We start from the raw sequence: 23,130 nt of genomic DNA, 5'->3' as shown, positions 1-23,130 counted from the left end.
TTTCATAGTTAGAAGTTCTCGGTGTTAGAGTTATAGTTATAGAATAGTTTCTGTTATCGACAATTTTGCAACAATAAAAATTAGATTTGAAGTTCATCCGTCCTCTCCTATCTTGAAGGTGATTTTGTTCTTCCCATTTTCCTTTTACATTTATTTTCATAGCGTAGATTCATAGATCAAATTCTCCTTTGCATATCATTTGCATCTCCTCCTCATTGGGAAACCACAAAAACCTGCATCGTGTGGATCACAAATTTGCACCCTTACTCTTTTTAGTCATGTTAATCGAATTTACCTTGTTGGAAGTTTTGTATTTCCTAAATGTATATAGAGAACCGATGGTCTATCATTGATCACCATTTCCTATATTACAAATTATAATTTTTTTTTAATAAATAAGAAGTCAATAATTTTTTTTAACTTTAAATTTCAACTAGAATTAATATAATACTTCTTTTCTTTTTACAATTAAAACATAGATTTGAATAAAGATATCAAATAAATTTTAATTATAATATCAATATAATTTTTTTCTCTTACAATTTCAAAATAAATTTTGAATTAACATGTCAAATATAAAATATACGGGCACACGGGCATCAAGTTTAAGTTGTTTAGGATAGCAACTAGAAAACGACCTCAATTTGAATTGAGGGAAGAAGTGGCGCGAGGGTTGCAGTAAATGTTTCGTAGAAAGCTGCCCTTAATCACTATCAAATACCCAGTGGATGGGCTACGGCCGTTTCTCAATGGTGTTTGTTTAACGCGGAAAAATATTTGTCAGTATAAATTGCACTTTAAAGTCTTATTTTGGTAAAATTTGAAATTTCAGCCATTTGTTGATGAAAGCAGATCGTTTTTCTCCGCAATATTGTTATCTCGCCTAGAGAGAAGCTGCAGAGCTTGTCCTGAATTTGGATAGTGCATAGAATTGATATTATGATGCCGACCGAATTTGATGCACTTTAATACCCGAGATTTAATTGCACAATTGGATTGGCAGGTTCTACTGGGCCATCAAATATATTTTGTAGAAGAAAGCGTATGCGTGTGATGTTGTATTTTTTAAACGGAGCGACGTCCGTGCTATCTCAAGGTATCTAATTATGTTCTGAATTTCTTTAGATTTTGATTTTGAACTGGCGAGGTTCATGCTAGAAATGGTAATCGATGCTCATTACAACGCTCAAATTCAAAGCTCACATACAGATAAATATTCGATATTTGTTGTAGAGAGCAGGACCCCGTGTAACCCTATACTCGCGACTTATTGCTGGAAGAATCACTGCAGCCCTACAGACAGTTAAAGTCCTGTAGTATCTTCTATGCAGGCCTAGCAATAGAGTTTGCACAACCTATAGGTTGAATAGTGTGGAACTGTCGTGGATTGTCCAAAGGTTCTGACAAAAATGAGTCCAAACGCGCATTCTTCTTATTATGATTTGAAACCTGCAAAGTCGTATATATGTCTCAAGATCACTTCTTAGATTCAGTAGGCAGGCGGCAGCGATAACCATGTTGAATGCTGTTAGAATGCAGCGGCAGATTGGCAGTTAGCAGGTTTTTTTCTGCAACACTCTGCCACAGCGCACTGAACAATTTAATTTACTGTATCTGATTCAAGCACAGTGATATGTACATTTCCTCCAAAGGTTCCAACCCATACGTCTCTAATTCACAAACATTACTTTCGGAAATTGTTTATTGGAGTGTTTCTCCTCATGATTGGCCTTACCCGTCATATGCTTTACAAGCACTATTATGAATTTGAATTCCTCGATTATCATTGAGCTCAGAAGGCCTTCTTTTAAAAAACCCACGTACTCTAATTTCTCGGCTGAATGTTCAAAATAAATTCACTTGACATGCAAGTACGAAGATAATGCCATATTCCTCAAACGAAGATTACAAGTTGGCTACTTCATTTTGCTGGTCATCCATTTAATTTTCTTATGTTCAAATATATTTTGTAATGTTTTTGATTTTTCCTAAAATTTTCATCCAACTCATTGCTCTTCAGTGAAGTTATTTTTTCATTGATTTTTTCAATAAAAATATGTCATTTTTTTCTCTTTGTAGGATCCAAATGCAAAATGCTATAGCTACTGTTACTTATTCTATGTCCCTGGATTTTGTTGGACACTGGGAAAATTTAATTTGTAAGTTTGGCTCCAATTTGATAACAAAAAACATTGGGTGATGCATCTTTTGTCATTTTTTATGCATTCTACCAGTTTGCTTTCTTCCATGTAGTTCATGCTTGCACAACAATTTATTTATCACTTTTCTGACAAGTGTTTGCATGCAGATTTTGAAATTTTATTCTCCAGGAGTATTGGTAGTTCTCCTCCTTAGAAGTGTATGGCTGAAAGGTTTTCCTACAGTGGAAAGTTCAGTGGCCACGGAAAAAATGAAAAAGTGCCGGATGGCAATTCTGTATAGTATGATGCAATCGGCAGTAGTGGAGGAGGATTCATTCAGTTCTGGCTGATATACTTTGTTTTCTTTTGGGTGGTTGGCAGAAAGATTTTGATTCAGTTTTCTAATGGACGATTCTTTCTTACAACACAAAAAACCATCTTACAGCCTTGCAAGTTTCTAACATCTTCAATTTCAATAAGCACAGGAAGGGCAAGCTTTGCATATGGCATTGAGTTCTCATAACGACGAGGTGAGTTTTTAGGTTATGCTGCTGTTTGAAATTTGATGGTAGTAAGGATGTATAATCTCCTCTAGAGAATAATAAAATAAAATTACCCTTGAGATTGTAGACGTGCAGTAGTAACTGAAAACTATGCAGAGTTTCTAATTTGACTGTTGGAATAAATGGACCAAATGATGAAAATAAGATTGTAATGTTTAATTTTAAATCTATGTCTGTGTTATACAAACTGGTTGCCCCTGCCTATCTTCTTTCTAATCTGTCGAGGTGTTATCTGTGCATATTCAAAGTAATTATTTAATTTCAGGATTTTATTATAACTTTGAAGATTGACAACTACATATAGTGTTAAAACATTTGAATATCAATTGCAACCTCTCGTGAATTTCTCTCTAGTAGTAGCTCTTAATTAGGAACACAATCTTAATAAATGGCTTTAAAATTTCCTCTGTGTAATTTTGCTTTTGCATCATTTGTAACTGTTAGAAATCAGGATCTTAGGTTCCTAATCATCACATAAAATATAAACGAAATGCAATGAGAATTGTAAGATACAAATTGAACACACTACACAATATATACGCAAGAAAACTATTTGAAGTTAAAAACCTCAAACAACATCATTTTAATAATTTAAAAACTAATAAAATTTTCTTTATGAAAATGTAGACAGGAACTTCACTTTCTTCTCTCTTCCACATGGCCAATAATATCCCTTGTGTATAAGGATAGAATTCACTACATGTCTCTATATCACTAGTACTCTTAATGAGAAGGGACTTTAAATATAGGAAAAATGTTTGCAAAATACCTCTCTATTATTCTCAATGAGAAAGGACCTTTTTAAATATAGGAGAAAAGTTTGCAAAATACCTAAAGGGTATTTATTAATCACACCTGTTCAAAAGTACCATTAATACATGACGTAATCTGATAGTTATTAGGCTATACTTATTTTAAACAGGATATGCTTATCAATTGTATTTAATGTTTTATGACCTCGTATTAGACCAATATTTAGATGTTATATGTGTATGATCCCTAAAAACATTACATTCTAGTACTTTCTTTTAATGTTAAATGGGAGCATTACTTGTCAATTTCCGTAAAAGAAAAAGGTTGGTACCCTAGTAACATAAGTCTTCTTTGATAGTGATGAATAGGGACACAAATATATGTTAACATGAAGATCATCAATTCTAGACTTAGGGAAAGTTCTCTCGTCATAATTCTTAATCATAGTATTTGAATAAATGATACTTTCAAGGTTTTATAAAGTTTTTATTGGAGGTTCAGACTTCTCAAACTAACCTACCCAAGTTTCACTATATGGTCTAATGTTCATACAAGTACAAGGTTTACAAATAGAAGAATTTACAATATGTCAAGAAACTTATAAATATAATGCCTAATCTCAGGTCTCACATCTAAGATTTAACCAGTAGTAGGTTTCATTGACCTGTACACCATCCCTCAATGGCATCTCCTTAAGGCCAAGCACAGATTAATTTAGAGAATATAATGCCTAGAGGCCTTCTATTATGCCTACTAGGCTTTGCATCCAGTATTTATCGATTAGGAGGTGTCATTAATATGCATAGAGGAGCAATGGCATCACCTTAAGACTAATCACTGCATAGAGGTTTGATATCTCATTGTTGAGATTCTTGATGCAGGAGCATCCAGAGGTATAAGGGCAATCCTGTGTCACCCAAAAAAATGTACTTAGACTTAGTTTTTGTTTCATGTGTTTTTATTTTTGGATACCCATTTGGGTCAAATAAAGGTTCCAACACTCACAGTTCTACTATCAGTGTGCTAGAAAATCCCGAAAAAATAGGAGGATGTAATTGGGCCATCATTTTGGTGAACTAGGAGGTGTAAATTGGCTAGATGAATGTAATTGTAATTTAGAGCATTCCAGAAAAAGAATCAAGTCAAAAGGCCCCACGGTTTGAAAGTTATTGCAGCTTTTCGGGTTTTGGAGACCTCCTAAGAATGCTTCAAAGTCAGGTTAGGGGCATTAAATGACCTCGAAAAGGGCCAAAAAATGGGGGACGAGCAAAGCTGGTCCATAGGGCTATAGAGCGCTTCGAGAGCTTTCCGAAAATGTAAACGGTTCGTCAATCGGAGCTACGGTTCAAAAGTTATGCCTCCCGGAAGTTCGGTTACCATTTCTGGATTCTTCTAGATTTGCACCAACTTCTAACGCAGCTTCTGGAACCTTTTATTTGGTTGGTGGATGCCTACTAGCACTTTCTAGAACGTACTCCTAGTCCTTAACCCTCCGGGGTCTATTTAAGGAGATTCCTGGCATTGTAAAAGGCAGTTCGGAGTGGAGTTTGAGAGGAGGTACTGAAAGGAGAAATTATCTCCAGATTTATGCTATTGTAAGCCCTTAGGGCATGTTTTGAAGTTTATTTTCTCTGTTTTTGAAGTTTATTTTCTCTGTACTGTTTGTACTAGCTGATTTTCTTAGTTAATACAATTTCCCTTTTTTGTTGTGTCCATTCTGTTCTTGGGTTGTGTCACCATCAATTCTAGTCTTTTTATTCTTGATTATACTATACCATTTGATAATTAAATGAACAAAATTGGAGGTATTTTAAAATAATAATAATGGAGTATCTTCCCTTGAGTGAAGTGTCCATGATCTTCAATGTGCTTCTCTCTTTTTGTTGGTGGAAATAATAATCTTTGTTAAGCATAAAATAACTCTGTTTGTATAATAAATTGGGACTTTTACTAGTACCAGAATAAAATTCTTCTTGTAATCTTGAAAGCCGCATTAATTCTTCTAAAACTACTTATATATTTAACCTTTTGATTAAGGATCTACAGAAAGTAGCCTATTTAAGAATTATTCTATCCATGATATAGCACCTGCACCATTTATTTTGTAAACAAACTTTGAGGTAGATATTCTATAAATAGAATCACTAGGCCAGTCAGTACCACAGTAATAATATAATTTCTATTTTTGGTGCAGGAGTGTTATAAATCATAATCGGTTAACCTTTACTATACTCTGGATGTGTATATGATGATAGAAACTAACTCAAGATGAGAATTGAATATTTGTATTTTAGAAAGTTGGAAGGAATGACTTTTCAAAAGACACTACTAGACAAACTCATGGTCCACTAGCATTGTAGGCCACCTGATTTTCAAATCTTGTGGTCCCGCATAGTAAACTTGAAGCAATAAATCCACACAATAAAACTAAGGTCACAAATTCAGGGCATTACATAAATTACAACTCTGGTGAACTGCAAAAGGATCAATAATTTTTAGCCTTGATAGATTCCTAATGTGCACATTAAGCAAAAAATTTTCTATTCAACTTGATGTAATATACGAATTTTCATAACCAATTTAAAACTCATATTAATGTAATTTTATAAGTAATTGATTCCAATTCACATGACAATGATTTTCTACCTTCTGATTATAACTGAAAGAAACTCTTCACAATCTAACTGTTTTACATATTCTGCTGATTTCATGAGAAATTATGTGATATATTCAACAATTTAACTACTTCTAACATATTCAACTGAAAATAAAGTAACGGCTAAATATAACAACTGAAATGCTTATATAACATAAAATTAAATGTTTACTCTATTTAGCAATTATAATATCTATCTACTCTATTAAAAGTAAAAGAGACATATAGTAATAATGAAAGAATCCATTTATCTCGTTGTCCAAGCCTCAACATTGGTGAGAGGAGAAGCATTGACATAGGCTTAACCTCCCAACCGTAGACCATTACTTATCCCCACTTGTCCTAAATTAATAGAACGACCCTCCCTACCTCGGGATTAGGTTTGGGATGTTCATAAGCCCAGCCATCTGAGTAATCAGGTGGGTTGAGTGTCCCAACAATTATTCTCCAAAATAATTGAAGCATCTGGACAAGCAACAAAGATCACATGTTTGGCACATTTGCCTAATTTCTACCCTGGCCAAGGATTTCAAGTTGGGTCTACAAACCCGATCTCCACCTCTCGACTTGACAACATATTTCATAACTGGAACATGCATGAGCTATTATAGTTTTTGCTTATTAGTAATTTGTTCCGACTCCATTCTTGTTTGTGCAGACTCTCTACACCTCCTCACCTTCTCAGGTTGCCAAGTCGGTGATTCCTAGGTGCTCATGAGTCATATCTACTTTATATACTTTACTCCTAGGTGCTCATGAGTCATATCCACTTTATATACTTTACACCTCGTCACCTATAATGGCGTTATCGCCGGTGAATTCCTCGGTGTTGGATATAATTTCCATCTCAGTATGGTATAAATGATTGTAATAAATTCTAATCAGAGTTAGTTATTCATGGTTATCATTGCATATCCATTCCTTATGCTCATGTTTGACACTCTATTATGAATAAAGATTATCAGTGAAATATTAGATAGATTCATTGGACTAGAAATCTTCTCATAACCATCTTGATTTCAGTTTGAAAAATAAGTGGCTTCAGTAGTTGCATATTATACAAACAGATACACGACTGGTATGGAAAATAAAAAGGAGTTCATTCAAGGTTCGATTGGTTTCATATGATAATCAAGACTCACAGCTGGCATAGCAATATGATAGGAATCAAGACATGGTTCGATGGTTCCAATATTCGGTTCTTATGGTAATCAAGACTCACACAGACATGGTAAAGTGGAAGAAAATTAAAACAAATTTAGTAGAACCTTACGTGACACTCTGTCTGCTCTTGAACTCTCTTGCGGCAAGAAGAAGGACTCTGTTCCTTGCTTAGAGCCCGCGTTATGAAGACGTGGAGACAGAATAGATTAGTGGAGAGTAGAGAATAAAATTTGGAAAATATACTCAGTTCCTCCTTAAACGTAGAGGGCCAAGAGCCACCGAAAATAGAGAAGGAAAAGATGGATAGCCAATACTATCATGAGACTCTAATATAAAAGAATAACTTGGCTCTTCGGCTTCCAATAGTTACAAGAAGACTTTTCGAATGCAAAACAAATTGAATTTTTTAAAAGAAGGAAAAAATAGAGGGAAAGAATAAAAAGTTGAAAGGTTTGATTTTATTATTTTATTATTATTGTTCATTCTTAGTTATTTTAATGCCTGATGATTATATGGTTTCTTGACTAAGTGACTATTAAAATCATTTAACTTGTCACTTTATTTTAAAAAGTTACTATGTTCACTTAAGTGACTAAAGGACAAAAAGGTGGTTTATCCCACATTGCCTAAAAGAGCGTGCATCACATTGGGAAAAGGCATAAAGGTACAACAGACTCCACATGGGAGGATATATGAAGATTATAATATTGAAGACAAATATTAATCTAAGAGCTGGAAACAGTTGCTGGTTATTTTCTTCTAGGACACAAACCCTTGAAGAAGCATTTGAAGGTTGGATGCAAACCTAGCCTTCTTACAGGTTTCATCTACATTGCCAATCTGACTGTCTTTTTTGTTTATAAGATTGGTTTATTTGGATTGTCGCACGTTATTGTATTGCTGTTGTATAATACAGTAAGGCGTTTGTGGTTATTTGTGTTAATTCCTGGTTTATATATGTACTAAATATTGGAGGAAATAAACATATTTTTCTGGGTTTTCTCGTATGTATATCTGCTGGTTATAAATTGGTTAAAATTCTGAAATTTATATCGAATACTGGTTTACTGTTCGGATTTAAAATTTGAAAGTTTTTATCGAGGGTTTTAGTAAATATCCGGAAAGCGATATTACAATCTTGTAGGTAATAGTAATGAGTCATTGCAGGTATAAGTCAGACAACTATCAATTTAGAGATAGGTATTTCTACGATTTATCTTTGATGCTCGATCTGATGTATTAATGCAGAGAGATAGAACCATTTATTGATTTCAATGGTCATATCTCTTGTTTGTATCCTTATATTTGCTCCAAGGGACACAATCATAGACGGTCAAGTCTATTCACCATATTTCTCTTCATGAAGAGACACAATTAGATATTAAAGAACATTTATTAAGGGAACCAATCCTAATCGGGTGTGATTAGGTTAAATTAATGTTCTACAAACTTCGATTTGGAATAAACAATCATAATTACAATTGTTTGCTTGATCGAACATGATGCGAGGGAATGGATGCTTTAGAATTTATACTTAGTTTGATGATGATAATTTGGCCAACTTCAAGAGCCATTTCGCTGATGGCGATAATAGTTCTAATTATGTATATATGTATGTGTATGCATGTATGCCAGTTCAAATGATGAACTAGTATACATACATGCACATATGTATACAAATTTATCAGATCAATCCTTGAATTTTGACTGATGCTACCATATCTTTAACACTCCCTCTTAGTTAGGGAAGATGACTAAGTATGAACTAGTTTAGACATCACCTAACACGTGATATCAAGGAGTAAACAAATATCAAGTCGCATGATATTTGTATATCCTAGTTATGGTATTCCACTGACATCATGTCACATGATGTCCACCATATCATATCATGGTATGTGCACGGATATTTCCTCACATAATATCCACCATGGTTATCTCATAAAGAACATATTGATACACAATTGATATCAAGTCAGCATGATACCTATCAATAAGTCTAAGAGATACTAACTATCAAGACATTTCCATGAATATCAAGTCAGCATGATATTCGTCATGATAGTGAACATTGTAAAGTCTTCAACTCACAATGTTGTATACACATGTATATTATTAGAAAGATCATCACCTTTCAGTAATGTACATAGGGACCCATAAAGTCATAGAGTCACAATTATGGCAAAAGAGTTTACACATTAAACATCTTTTAAATATATATACATTAGTACAAGTAAAACAAAATTTGAGATTTAGTCTTAATAAATTACATTTCAACCATACCAAGTTTCCTTCTGAAGTACTCCACTTTAACTCTGGAGAGAGGCTTGGTGAAAATGTCCAGTATTTGATCATTTGCACTAGCATATTTAGCTATCTTTTCAACCATATCCCTCATATAGTGATAAGGAATCTTTATATGCTTTGATTGATCATGGAAAATAGGATTCAGTGAGAGCTTGATACAACTTTGATTGTCACAATGGATAGAAGTAGGTTTCAGGGGTCCACCAAACAATCCCAAAATCAACTTCCAAAGCTATACTGCTTCTCTAACTCCCATGATGGCTGCGATATATTGTGCTAGTGTCTTGGTAAGGGTTGCCATACCTTCTCTGTATTTTTATAGCCCTTTGCATACCTTTCCTCGGACTCTGATTATTGGACTTGCAACATATTACATTCTCGTTGGAAAACTTCATAGTCTCCCATTTGCCAATGAAATAATTCATCGAGGGAGCTCGTTTCATCTTTTGAGCATTCCCCAAGTTTGAGCACCCCTTCGATGCCATGTCCTGACTTACAGATTGGGTCTTCAGGTCTATATGGTGTACTTCCTGCCTTCTGACTCAATAGACAGAGTGTTTTGTTTTACAATTATGGGTAGCTTTGGCTGTAACTAGCCATCCCCTTCCTAGTAAAGCATCATACCCCTTTTTCTCTAGAGTAATAACCACAAAATCAAGGAAGAATTGTTCCTATTAGCTTAATTCTGTGTTGGTTTGCTCCCACCAGTTGAAATGTAGGTGGCCAAAGTGTGGGTTTCCCTATCACCTTCCATGTCTCTTCAGAAAAGACATTTATGCTAGAGCCTCCATCAACAATAGAATTCGAGAGTTTATACCCCAGTATTTCCATTTCCACTATTGCTGGTGTCCTCCCCATTCCTATAGTGAATAGGGTGTTAATTTGTTTCCCAACGTGTGCTTCTTCATTCTTCTTTTCTTTGGAGGTTATCCCTTTCATGCTTACCCCTTGTGTTAATGCTACCTGCAGCTGAGGTAATGTTTCCAGTAAATCAGCAATTTTCATAGGGATGATGGTCTTCAGTACTTGTCTCATAATTCTTGGTACAACTTTGTCGGTAGGAAGTTTTTCTGGCCTTGCCTTCCCTTTTGCTGTCATGATATCTTGAATGTCTTTCCTAGCTTTGAGAAATCTTTCCTTCTTCGTAGTAGCATTCGAGTAGACAAGTTTCTTAGTTTGCATCCTTGTGATGGTAAGGATTTCACTTTCTGGTTCTTCAACATCCAACATATTCACCCCTTTTTGCTTTGGGCAATTCGCATCCTCATGGTTGCTTGGTCCACACTATTTACACAACAATCCTTTGTTCTGTCCTTCATTTTGACAATCTCATGCGAAATGTCCCCATTCATTGCACCTCCTACATTGGATCATAGGTCTTCCCTTAGAATCATACTGGATTGCTCGCCGGGGTGTGTTGTTATTGCTATTGTTGTTGCTATTATTACTCCCTCTTCTATTATTTCTATATCCTCCTAGTAAGGCTTCTGTATTTGTCTTTATTGGAGAGGTGGAGGGTGGTGTAGATTGCTTTGCTTGTGTGAATAATACTTGAGCATTTCGTCTTTTTAGATTGTAGGGACAATCTTTGATTGCGTGTTCCAACACCTGACAAAACTCACAAAAATGCTTTCCTCAGACATGCCCTTTTTGTATGGCCTTCCTTTTCATAGTCAGTGCATCAAAGCTGCCTCTGTAACATCCGGTTTTCCTGGGTCTAAATTAACATCTAACATACTCAAAGAATACAGGTATTACTTTGTTTCATAGGAAGACAGTTATATCATTCATGTTCATGTGAATAAGATTTACCGTTAAAATCAGTTAGACAAAATTTCTTAACTAAAAACTTGAAGTACCATCAAATTAAATTACAACAGAAATTGAAAACCACATACCTTGGAAAACTGAGATTGAAAATCAAACTAGGGATGCTTCTGCAACCATCCGGGTTAGTCCACAAATACACTAACAATTTAACATGACGACTATCATCTAAAAACCATTATAAAAAAAATCAAATGATGATTACAATTAAATACCGCTATATCTAAAATTAGGGCATCACATACCACTGTATCAGTTAGGGCATCGTTTACCATCGGTTCATTTAGGGCTTTTGATATTGCTAATACAAATAGGGCTTCTGCTACCATGGATTCAAATAGGGCTTCTGCTACCATGGATTCAAATAGGGCTTCCGCTACCACGAATTCAATTAGGCCTTCCGTTACCACAGATTCAAATAGGGCTTCCGCTATTACGGAATCAATTAGGGCTTCCACTACTTGGAATCAATTTAGGGCTTCCGCTATGACGAATTCAATTTAGGGTTTTAGATTCTTTTCCTTCCGATTGCTTAACTGTGACAGTAACTCAAGATTAGAAATATACTTATATTCGATATGCATATAAATGAAAAACAATCCACGAATCTATCTCTTGCATCTAAGTGTAAAATAACGGTAAAAATGAAATAACTCAAATTAATCTTACCTCATAAATAAAAGTGATATTATTTGTTCCGAGAAACAATTGACTGCATATCTTATCTCTGTCTGACGCACGACTAACATCTTGGGGAAAGGTGAAACATTGCTAGGGGCTTAACCACCCAACCTCAGACCACAACTTGTCCCTACACAATCTCTAACGGGAAAGGCCCTCCCTACCCGGAATAGACAGGGGTCATCTTGCCATCCACTGGGCTTCCTGGTAAATAACTCACCATACGACTTGGCAGCAGGAGATCACAATAACAGGAATATGCATGAGCTATTGATTGATTCATATTAAATAATAAATATTGAAATGTCACAACTGATACTGATTCATATTATTGATGATTCCTTTCTCACACCTCATCACCCATCTTCTTGTCTAATAGTCGGGTGAGTCTCAGGTATTCGGAATTCTCAGAGCAGACGACTCTATCAATTATTCAAGAAGATTACATATATCCATCATTTCACATTCTGTGTTTACATAATTATGTTCTTTTAAGATTTCAAATTTGAATGTTTAAATTAATTAAATTAATCATAACTGATTTCTCTTCAACTCCACCTCTTCAACATTTCATGGCATATTCGCCGATGAATCCTGGATGTTAGAAAATCTATAGTATTCTAATCTTGTTTGGAAAATTATGACAGCATGGGCATTAATGTTGATTCACACAATCAATTAAGTTTTCTACAACTACCTTTTACATTCAAAAATGATGTAAATCACTTGGATACTCGTTGAAGATCTTCAATGATCTCTAAGTAAAGCAGGGGACCAACAACAAAGAATTATAAATTGATCTCAATCTAACAATGCATAGACGGCTATGGATGGATATCTAATTCAGATTAACATACACCTCTAGAAGAGTCCACCAAAATCTTATAATTATTAACCACAAAATCATTGCAACATTAGAAATAGATGTTCCAGATTCGCAAGCAAATATCAATGAGGGAAAACGTGAGATTTCTGGCCTCTAAGCAGAATATTAGCCTCAGCAAAATACATATGTACAAATATTCGATTAGTATGGAGACAAAATAAATTGTTTGAAGTTTAATTGGTTCCACATGGAGGTCACGACTCACAGCCGGCATAGTGATAAGAAATATTATGGATCAAATGCGTAGAAGTTATTTTACAGATACTATAATGTGGAAGGAAAGTTCAGGATAACATTCGAAGGCATGTGATTTATATTATATCATTGCATAGAAGAATAAATTAAAGAAATGTTTTAGAAAGCACAAACTTCTAACACTCAAATGCCATGAATACCATTGAAAACTCTTGTCATGAACATTCCATGGTTATCATCGATATTATATACACTAGATAGGCACCCAATATAAAATTGTATCCCTTGATTTCCCATTGCATGCATTTTTATAGATGGAATGAAAAACTTATCATAAGACACTGACAAAATAATTCCGGTTGCAGTAATCATAACAATACGAAAGAGGCACAAAAACGTATAACAGACTTGATGTAACAAGGTGGATAGAAAGGAAGATAGAGCAGACAGTCTACGTTATGGACGAGCATAACTCATGTGACCCAAAGCAATTCTTTCTTCCTCCTGTGGCTAGACATGAAGAACTTCCTCGTTTTCCTTGCTCAGTGCTTGTTGTCGAATGAATGAGAGAAGATAGATAGAAGAGATCTGGAACGGAATGGTATGATTGAATCAGAGATCGTTTTGATATTTCCTCGGTTGACTGAGCATCAAACGGACGTAAGGGTGAATGTATTGTAGAACCAAGAAGAGAGAGTTACGGGATTGCAAAAAGGAAAAGTTATTTCAAAACCGATCAATGAGAATTCTCATAAGATAGCTGGCCTAGGCTCTATGGCTTCCTATATAAGGAACTAGCCGAGACTTCTTGACTTCCAAAAACATAAAAGATATAAAATCATTCGAATTCCAATAATTAAATCGACTATGAAGAGAGAAAATAATAAAGGAAAAAATAAGAAGTTGGAAAGAAGAATTGGAAAATTATAATAATTCAATTATTATAATTCAAACATTATTATAATGTACAACTAAACATCACTCTATTAAATTATTAAAATATAATGATGCTAATTCATTTTTATATTTAAATGCACGTTTATAAATATTCATTAAAATGATATGATGAAAGATAAATTAAAATCCTTGAGATACGTTTTATATTTTAACTCAATTATTTATTTAAATAACTCATGCGGGTCCTGCAGATGTATCTCGTTTCAAGTCACCAGGTCCTCAACCCATTTGCTCAGTGATGGTGATCCTCCTACCTAATTCTTTTTTGACAATGCTTCCACCCCACTGACATGCTCCCTACAGGGAAATTTTCCACTATTAAATTATTTTATCATTTTGAATAATCACAACAGTTAACCATCTTCAAAAATTCCATGAATTTGTGATTAACAGTCAACTAACATGTCATCTTCACTTGAAATCATAACGACTAACTATCTTACCATTTTGCCAGATTATAACAAATTAAACTGCCAATTGATTTCATGCGAACCTCAATGGCTATATTTCAAATTAGGTCAAAATTTGGTATGTAACATCCCATTCCCCTTGTGGTTCATCGTCCTCGATGAACTTGAAATTTTAACAAACATTATAAAGGAGTATTTTAAAATTGGAATGTAACAACCTTCCTTCTTTTTTCTCTTCCTTACTCCCTGTTACCTCCTTCATTAATCGCCTCATGTCCTTTCTCAGGGCTTGGATAGTTTTGGATTCGTCCTCACTTCCTTCTAAACTTTCACTCGTGCTTCCATGCCTTCTTGCCTTGGAGGTTTTGTTCTCACTTTCTATGTCCATTGTGCAAGTAGATGCATCCAAAAAGGTTGATGGTGAGACTATTTTCATCTTTTTCCTAAGGGATTGTGTCAATCCTTCAATGAACCACCTTTTCTTTAGTCCATTTGCAGGCTTTTTGTCAAGTTTTTCCTATCAGTTCTTTTAGCCTTCTACTGCAGGCTTTAATGGATTCACTTTTTCCTTTCCTTGTATTATAAATTTCAGTGACTATTTCATCATTGTCCCTCAGGAGTTTGAATTCTCCCTCAAAGGCTATGCGGAGATTATTCCATGTGTTCTTCTTGCCTGCCTTCAAATTTGTATACCAGTCAATGGCTAGACCTCTTAGTGTGGCAGGGAATGCTTTTAGCCATTCGTCTACATTATTCTCTTCGTTAGCTTGGCATATGGTTATGCATGTTTTACATTGACGAGCACGGTTCTTCGAACCGTCCCTGGTAAATCTAGGCAATTTTTGTTTGTCTATAGCCCATTATGTTCCCCTTTTTTCTTCTTGGTGGAATACACCTTCCTGCTGATTTGCTTCTAGGTAGGATGGGAACACTTCCTCCCGATGGAACACTCCATCTTATCAAAACACTTCCTTTCGATGGAACACTTCCGATGGAACAGTTCCTCTTGGTGGGACACTTCCTCCTGATGGAACACCCCTTGCTATCGGAACACTTCCTTCTTACGAAACATTTCCTCCTGATGGAACACTTTTTCCCGATGGAACACTTCCTCCTGATGGAACACTTTCTCGTGATTGGTAGTTCCCTTTGGACGGACTTGATTCTTGATTGCTTGACTTGCAAGTATCTTCTTTTCTTGTATGTAGGATTTGCTCCTCTCAAATTTCTCTCCTTGCTGGGGTCTCTGAGTTTCTACACCCTAACTTCCTTCTTGGTGTCTAGGAGATAGCCAAATTGGCTATTCCTTTGATTGTATGCTTAATCAGCCCTTCTTGGATCTGGGTGGCGTCTCCCTAGCCCCTTAAGTAATGACGCCTCTCCTCCAGCTGTTGGAGTCGTAATGTCCTCACGATTGCTTCCTCCTTAGTTTCTTCCTCTGGTACTCACCTCAGATATTTGTTTGGAATTAGGGGCATGAATTTTCTTAGTGTTTATTTCCCTTCCTGGAATTATCCCCCTCTTCTAAAATACGTTCTCGTGTCCTCCTTTCAGCAAACTCCTAGAGTACTTGTTGCCTCCTACGTTCCCTTATTGCATCGACTCTTTCTTCCTCAACATGTAACAAGTTTTGTGCCAACAGGCGAGGAACCTACCCCAGTAGATTGTACATTGCTAGTAGCAATGAAAGTTTGTTGCGTGCTGTGCCATCAGGAACCGTTCGCTCATGAGCTTCCCTTTGTACGAACTGATCGATCGCAACTTCCTAGGCTGTCACCAAATCGCGTGTGAACTGATGTTCTCTAGTTATTTCCTTCTCTTCTTCGTCATTATTAGTTACTTGTATATAGTAGGAATGGTCTTCCTATTACTCTTTGCTGTCTTGCCAATGACCTCCGAGTTCTTACTTAGGCAACGACGCCAAAATGTAGAATGGAAATACTATTTACATTCACAAGATAACAAGATCTATGCCTTACAGAGTAATAACATATGTGCCTAATTACCACAATATTAGAATGGCGAGAGAATGATTTACTTTATTCATACTAAAATATCATGAGTACATTATCAATATTCCAAGTGCTTATAAAAGGGTCAGTTGGTTGGGAAGACCAACCAACACATTCCTTCACTGCTTAACTACCCAACCCACTCAAGCTTAACAAGTGCTAAATACAATATTACTTTATTCTCTACTACATTCTGCTTTAGTAGAACTTTGTACTACGGAAGATTGCTTCTTGCTTATCGAAGAGATCATGGCTGATCCCAAGCTAAAACATCTAGACGTGTTTTTTCAATCAATCACACTTTCGGCCCTATCTGAATCTGAATATCCATATAGCTTTAAATCAATATTCTTATAGGGCGGGGGCTCTAGCTCGGTTGGCTAAATCTTCCCTGCTGCAGGGGTTTGGTCACGGGTTCTAGTCTCCCTCGTCTTCGTGTTACTGGTGGGCGTGTCGCGTCAGCGCTACCGGTCACGTTAAAAAGTTTACCAGGCGCATTGCAGTTTATAGGGGGGCCGTGTTGCACCGATTCCTGCAGTCTAAAAAAAAAAAAAAAAAAATTAAAAAAAAAAATCAATATTCTTATATTTGAGCCCATATCCAGTAGTACCCTATAGGTACCTCAATATGTGTTTAGCAGCAACAAGGTGTATCTCTTGTGGCTCACACATAAACTAGCTCAAAGCATTCATTGCATAGCAAATGTCAGGTTGTGTGTTAACCAAGTACATCAGAGATCCGATAATCTGTCTATAAAGAGTAGGATTGCAAATTTGGATTCTGTTGCTGCCTCTTTTAACTTATGCAAGTTTCTTTCCATGGGTGTGGACATAGGTCTACAATTTGACATTCCAAATCTTTTCAGAATATTAACAGTGTATTTTCCTTGATTAAGAAGAATACCATCAGGTTACTGCCAGACTTCCAATCCTAAAAAGTGGTGTACAATACCAAGTCCTTCATATCAAATTCTGAAGCCAAATCTTTCTTGCATTGAACAATGAGGCGATCTTCTTCTGTAATCAGCAGGTCATCAACAAATAGGATTGGTATTAACATGTCACCTTTAATAATTTTAAAGTAGAGATTTGGATCTGCCAAAGATAGCTATCAATTCTCTTGTACCAAGCTCTGGGAGCCTCTTTGAGTCCGTACAAGGCTTTCTTTAGTTTTCATACATGGGATGCTGCCTTATGAATCACAAAGCCTTCAAGTTGTTCTAGGTAGACTTCCTCTTTGATAGTCCCGTTCAGAAATTTTGTTTTTACATTCATCTAGTGCATCTTCGAACCCTTTGTTGCAGCAATGGCTATAATTGCTCTAACGAAAGTACATTTGGCAATAGGTGCGAATGTCTTCTCGTAATCAATTCCTTTCTTCTGTGAAAATCCTCTTGCAACAAAAAGTGCCTCATTTTTTTCTATACTACCATCTGCAACATGTTTAAATTTGAATAGCTACTTAGAGGAGACAATATATTTTCCTTCTCGTCTAGGTACTATATCCCATACACCATGTTTCATAATGGATTGATACTCTTCTGTCATGGCATCTTTCCATAATTGGTGTTTAAGAGCTTTTGTTAAACTAGTAGGTTCTAAGTTTATAATCTCATTCATTGGAGCCACATAATTTGGTAATATGTTAGGCCTCTTATTCTCTCTAAAAGTGCCTTTGGGTGCCACAAAATTTTCAGCTTCCTCAACAACATTCCTAGTTCAAAGTGGTTGTTTCCATTTGTTAATATTTTGATTTTCCTGTTGATGCTCCCTCTGAATCTCAAGATCAATTTGGATTTCATTAGAGGTTTCTTCTGGTTGCTCCCTTCGAGGCTTAGAAGTAGGTTATTCGTCCATATTTTTAGGTGAGTCTTGAATTTCTAACGCATCTAAGTTTTTTGACCTTTTGAACGCAATGTTTTCCTTGAAGATAACATCTCTGCTCAGCTCTACTTGGCTTTGTTCAAGTAGGTATATTTTATAGGCTTTCGAAGTTTCATTGTAACCTACAAAAATCCCTTTTCTCTGAGAAGGTTCTAATTTTGTCATTTTCTCTTTACGTACATGTATGTATATAGGATACCTAGATATCCTTAGATGGCTTATATAAGGTCTTATCTTGATAAAAGCTTCTTCTAGTGTTTTGTTATCAAGATGTAAATGGGGACATCTATTTTGTATGTACACAACTGTTCTTGAAGCTTCCACCCAAAATGAAGTATTAAGGGTTTGGTCATACATCATTGACTTTTCAGCCTCCACAATGGTTTTGTTTTTCCTCTTAGACACCCATTCTGTTGAGGATTATGGGTTATAGTAAACTCCATTAAATTCCCAACATTAATGTAAAATTATTTAAAGATTTTTGAAGTGAATTCTTTCCCATTGTCAGTTCTCAGGGTTTTAATTTTCTTTGGAGATGATTTCTTTGTTAGGGCTTTGAATTCTTTGAATCTCTTAAGATTCTCTTTTGACTCTTTACAACTTAGGAAGTAGATCTAGGTCTTTCTAGAGAAACCATCCACAATAATTACATAGTATAGACAACCTCCCATGGAGGGGGTGGAAATAGGTCCACATAAGTCTAAGTGGATTAGTTCCAATATATTTTTGGTTCTACTCAAACTATTTTGAAATGATCCCTTAGTTTTTTCCCCTAAATCACACCCCTTACATGTTCCATTATGGATTGAGTTTAGTTTGGGAAGTCTTGTCACTAATTTTTCTATAGATGTTAGCGCTCGAAGGTGTATATGTCGTAATCTTTTATGCCAAATTTCATTGGAGTCAGATTTCATGAATGATTGCTCGTTTTGACTCAATGCAGAGTTTGTATAGATATCCATTTCTTATAGCTATGGTTTTAGCTTTCTTAAATGTAGCATTCTTTGACCATGCCAAGACTTTTCCATCCATGAAAGCGATTCGAGATCCATTGTCTTCTAGGACAGATATTGATACTAGGTTTCTTTTGATTCTTGGTACAAATAGTACATCTAATAGTTGAATAGTGATGCTTGAATCTAATTTAATGTTACAGGTTCCCACTATTTTTATAGGATGTGCAGAGTCATCTTGGATGGTTACCTCTTTCTCAATTTCTTCAACCTTATTATCTAGATGTTCTTGAAATCTGGTGATATATCTAGATGACTCGCTATCAATCACCCAAGTATTGAATTTATTTGATACATGATTTGTTAGTGCTGAATAGAATAGGAACTTCTCAGAATCCTCTTCTGTATTTGTTTTTCTAACTTTAGCTTAGGATGGTTGTTTCTTAAGTCTATCAAGGCATTTGGTGGCATAGTGACCATATTCATCATATCCGAAACATTGAACTTGGGAAGCATCTTTTCTTTGTTTGAATGAACCTTTTCCATTATAAATTTTCTTCCTTTTGAAGCTCTTCTTTTCTTTCTTATATGGTTGGTATTCAGAACATCAAGTTCTTCATTTATGGATTTTTGTTTGATTCCTTTTGGTAACTCCCTAGCTTCTTCTTGTAGGCAGTTGGATCTTAGACGGTCCAACTTTGGGAGTTTTGACCTTGTACTTATGCCTTGTTTGAATTATTCCCATGAGTTTGGTAGGCTACTTAAGGCTATCATGGATAATTCTTTGCTATATATTTCATAAATTCATACCCATCGGTTGACAATTGATCCCTCAATTCTGTTATTTTCATGAAGAAGGCATTCATAGATTCACCTTTCTTCATACTTATGTGATTCAATAGTGTTTTGAGTGCAAGGGTCCTGCTGCTATTTTTTGTCTCAAATGTGTTCTCTAGAGGTTTGAACATGAGGTTTGCAGTTGTCTGTTTTGCCAATACATGTACTATATGGTCTCGAACAGAATCCACTATCAAGTTCACAGCTTTATTGTTATTTTCAATCCATTGGGATTTTCTGGCTCATCCTTAGGTTCTGTTTTTTTATCTTATATATGAATCTACTTTGTTCTCTTTTAATATCATCATGATTCTCAATTTCCATGCTATGAAGTTGTTGGCATCTTCAAGGCAATCCCCAAATCTGATTGCATTGGTCATTCTGAGTGATGAAAGTGTGATCGTACTTATCAAAACTAGGTAGTCTGAGATCTACTTAACCTGGCTCTGATACCATGTGAATGACTGTCAAACTTATAATCAAACTGTGATATCAAACTAAGGTAATACTATTCTAAATGTATGACACTATGGTAATACTGGTATGTACTTTGATTTTGCAGGTAATAGTAATAAGTCACTGCAGGTATAAGTAAAACAACTATCAATTCAGAGATAAGTATTTCTGTGATTTATCTTTGATGCTTGATCTGATGTATTAATGCAGAGAGATAGAACAATTTTTTGATCTCAATGGTCATATCTCTTGTTTGGATCCTTATCTTATATTTGCTCCAAGGGACACAATCATAGACAGTTAAGTCTATTCACCATATGTCTCTTCATGAAGAGACACAATTAGATATTAAAGAGCATTTATTAAGTGACCCGATCCTAATTGGGTGCGATTAGGTTAAACTAATCATCTGCAAATGTCGATTTGGAATAAGCAATCATAACAACGATTTGTTTGCTTGATCGAACATGATCCAAGAGAATGAATGCTTCATAATTTCTACTTAGTTTGATGATGATAATTCGGACAACTTCAAGAGCTATTTTGCTGATGGCAATAATAGTTATGATTATGTATGTATGTATATGCATGTATACCAGTTCATATGATGAACTGGTATACATACATGCACATATGTATACAGATTTATTAGATCAATCCTTGAATTATTACTGAGACATATCTTTAACACCAACAATAGTTTAACTCAGATTGTATTAATAAAGTCCTCTAATATTTAAAGTTCACCACTGCTCTATTATAAGAACGCAGTAGTGATAAATTGCTCTAGTACCTGATTAAGAGAAAAAGTGACCTGGGGTTGCTTGATATGTAAGACTGATGTTACCAAATGCCTGCTTCTTCTTCCAGCCCTCTGAGGGTATATATTTGGAAATTTTGAGTAGCTTCCTTGTACGGACTTCTACTTGAACTCTGTATCGTGAATTCTCTGGTGTACCGCAACAGAGGAATTCTCTTAAACATCCATCGATAAGTAGAATTGGAGCATTCAGTTAATACATTAACAGTGAAGGACAATAACTTTACGTGTTTGGAAACCTAAGAGTATAAGCTGCTGCAAGAAAAAGAGGACCATAATCAAAGTTTTCACTACACCAAATACCCAGAAAATAACAACAAACTGCTACAAACTGCACAAGGAATTAAATGCCTTGGGTTCATCCAATGGCCTGCTAAAAGTTATGTTTAGCTATGGTCATCAATTTGATGCACAAAACTACAGTTTTTAAGAGCTGTTAGTTAGATAGACCATGTTTAACAAAGAAATAAGACATCTAGTTGAAGCCTAAGAACAATAGACCACCGAAATCATGATTTATTTTCAATACATAGAGAAAATACAGGTCATAACTTCAGTATGCACAACCTCCTTAAAATATCCTGCAGTTTCTGTATTCACGACAAATATTTGAAGAAATGGTTTGTTCGAAATAATTGATGTAATGTTTCTCAACCAACACTCCCCGACAGCCTTCAGTTACCAGTTCAAAACAAATAGTAGTGTATGTATCAATACTAGCAAGATGACTTCCTTCTTCCAAACTACAAATAATCTCATAGCCTGATAGAATATGGCCAAAAAAATAATAATTAATCTGACCCCCAATGTACTTCACGGTAATAGTGACGATTTCTGAATATTTTTGCAAGGAATGCCATGACAAACATTTTTGATTTTTACCCAATGTCATGGGAGTCTTAAGCCATTTATATTGCTACATGTCCTCCAACCATTTCTCTTCGGCAGACTTGATAATGTCTAAGTAGAAACGGCATTAAGAGAAAAGAAGCCCGTTGGTTCATATACTCTTGCTAAACACCATCGTTTCTATCGTTCCCAGAAACAATTGTAGCTTGCTCTGCATTGCTGTTTGGGCTTCACACAGATTTTCACTGCATGCAGCTTCAAATTTTGACTACCTTAAGAAATGCTTTGTAGAAATTTTTAATTGTTCAAAGATTGGTTTTTAAAATCTCTTTGCAGTTAGTTCGTGGATGGCTTAATCAAATAGATTTACATATTTCACTGAAACCAAGTCTGTAGCTTCACTGTTGCCTCCCAATCTCCTGCCACGGCACAAAATAAACAACTAAATAAAGCTGTTGTTTACTATTTTTTCGGTGCCAGTATATTGATATAAAAATAATTGACTCCTAAGTTAAATCTCAGCTTGATAAATGTGATGTTCTGAACTTGTTTTATTTTTCCCAAATATGTCATCCTCACTTTTATACTCTGATTGTCAAGTATTATATGGTATTGCACTCCAATTTCCCTTACTCTGGTTCTGTTCGTAGATCAGGAAGTAATTATCAGTGCCGCAGAAGGGTGCTGAACTAACATCTATTAGCTTATATTGGAGATATATATCTCATATCTTAATCATCACTTTTAGAGCCCAATTATATGAAACAATATGCTTACATT

At 35.3% G+C, this 23,130-nt stretch overlaps 1 protein-coding gene across 1 annotated transcript in view; it reads left to right on the top strand.

Annotated features, from left to right (window-relative positions):
* Positions 1 to 647: 647 nt before the first annotated feature.
* Positions 648 to 23,130, top strand: part of FANCM (DEAD/DEAH box RNA helicase family protein) — a 250,892-nt gene continuing 228,409 nt past the window's right edge. The window contains exons 1-4 of the mRNA XM_089814251.1: positions 648 to 779; positions 1,004 to 1,096; positions 2,080 to 2,159; positions 2,309 to 2,671. Coding sequence (XP_089670377.1) covers positions 2,645 to 2,671 — 27 coding nt within the window. The 5' untranslated portion in view covers positions 648 to 779; positions 1,004 to 1,096; positions 2,080 to 2,159; positions 2,309 to 2,644. The remainder of the gene's footprint in view (positions 780 to 1,003; positions 1,097 to 2,079; positions 2,160 to 2,308; positions 2,672 to 23,130) is intronic.

This window comes from Cupressus sempervirens, chromosome 2 (assembly GCF_028749045.1).
Source record: "Cupressus sempervirens isolate cs-2001-9-10 chromosome 2, ASM2874904v1, whole genome shotgun sequence".
Classification (NCBI taxonomy): Eukaryota; Viridiplantae; Streptophyta; class Pinopsida; order Cupressales; family Cupressaceae; genus Cupressus; species Cupressus sempervirens.
The sequence above is the reverse complement of the archived record's forward strand: the minus strand, read 5'-3'. Positions and strand labels throughout refer to the sequence as shown.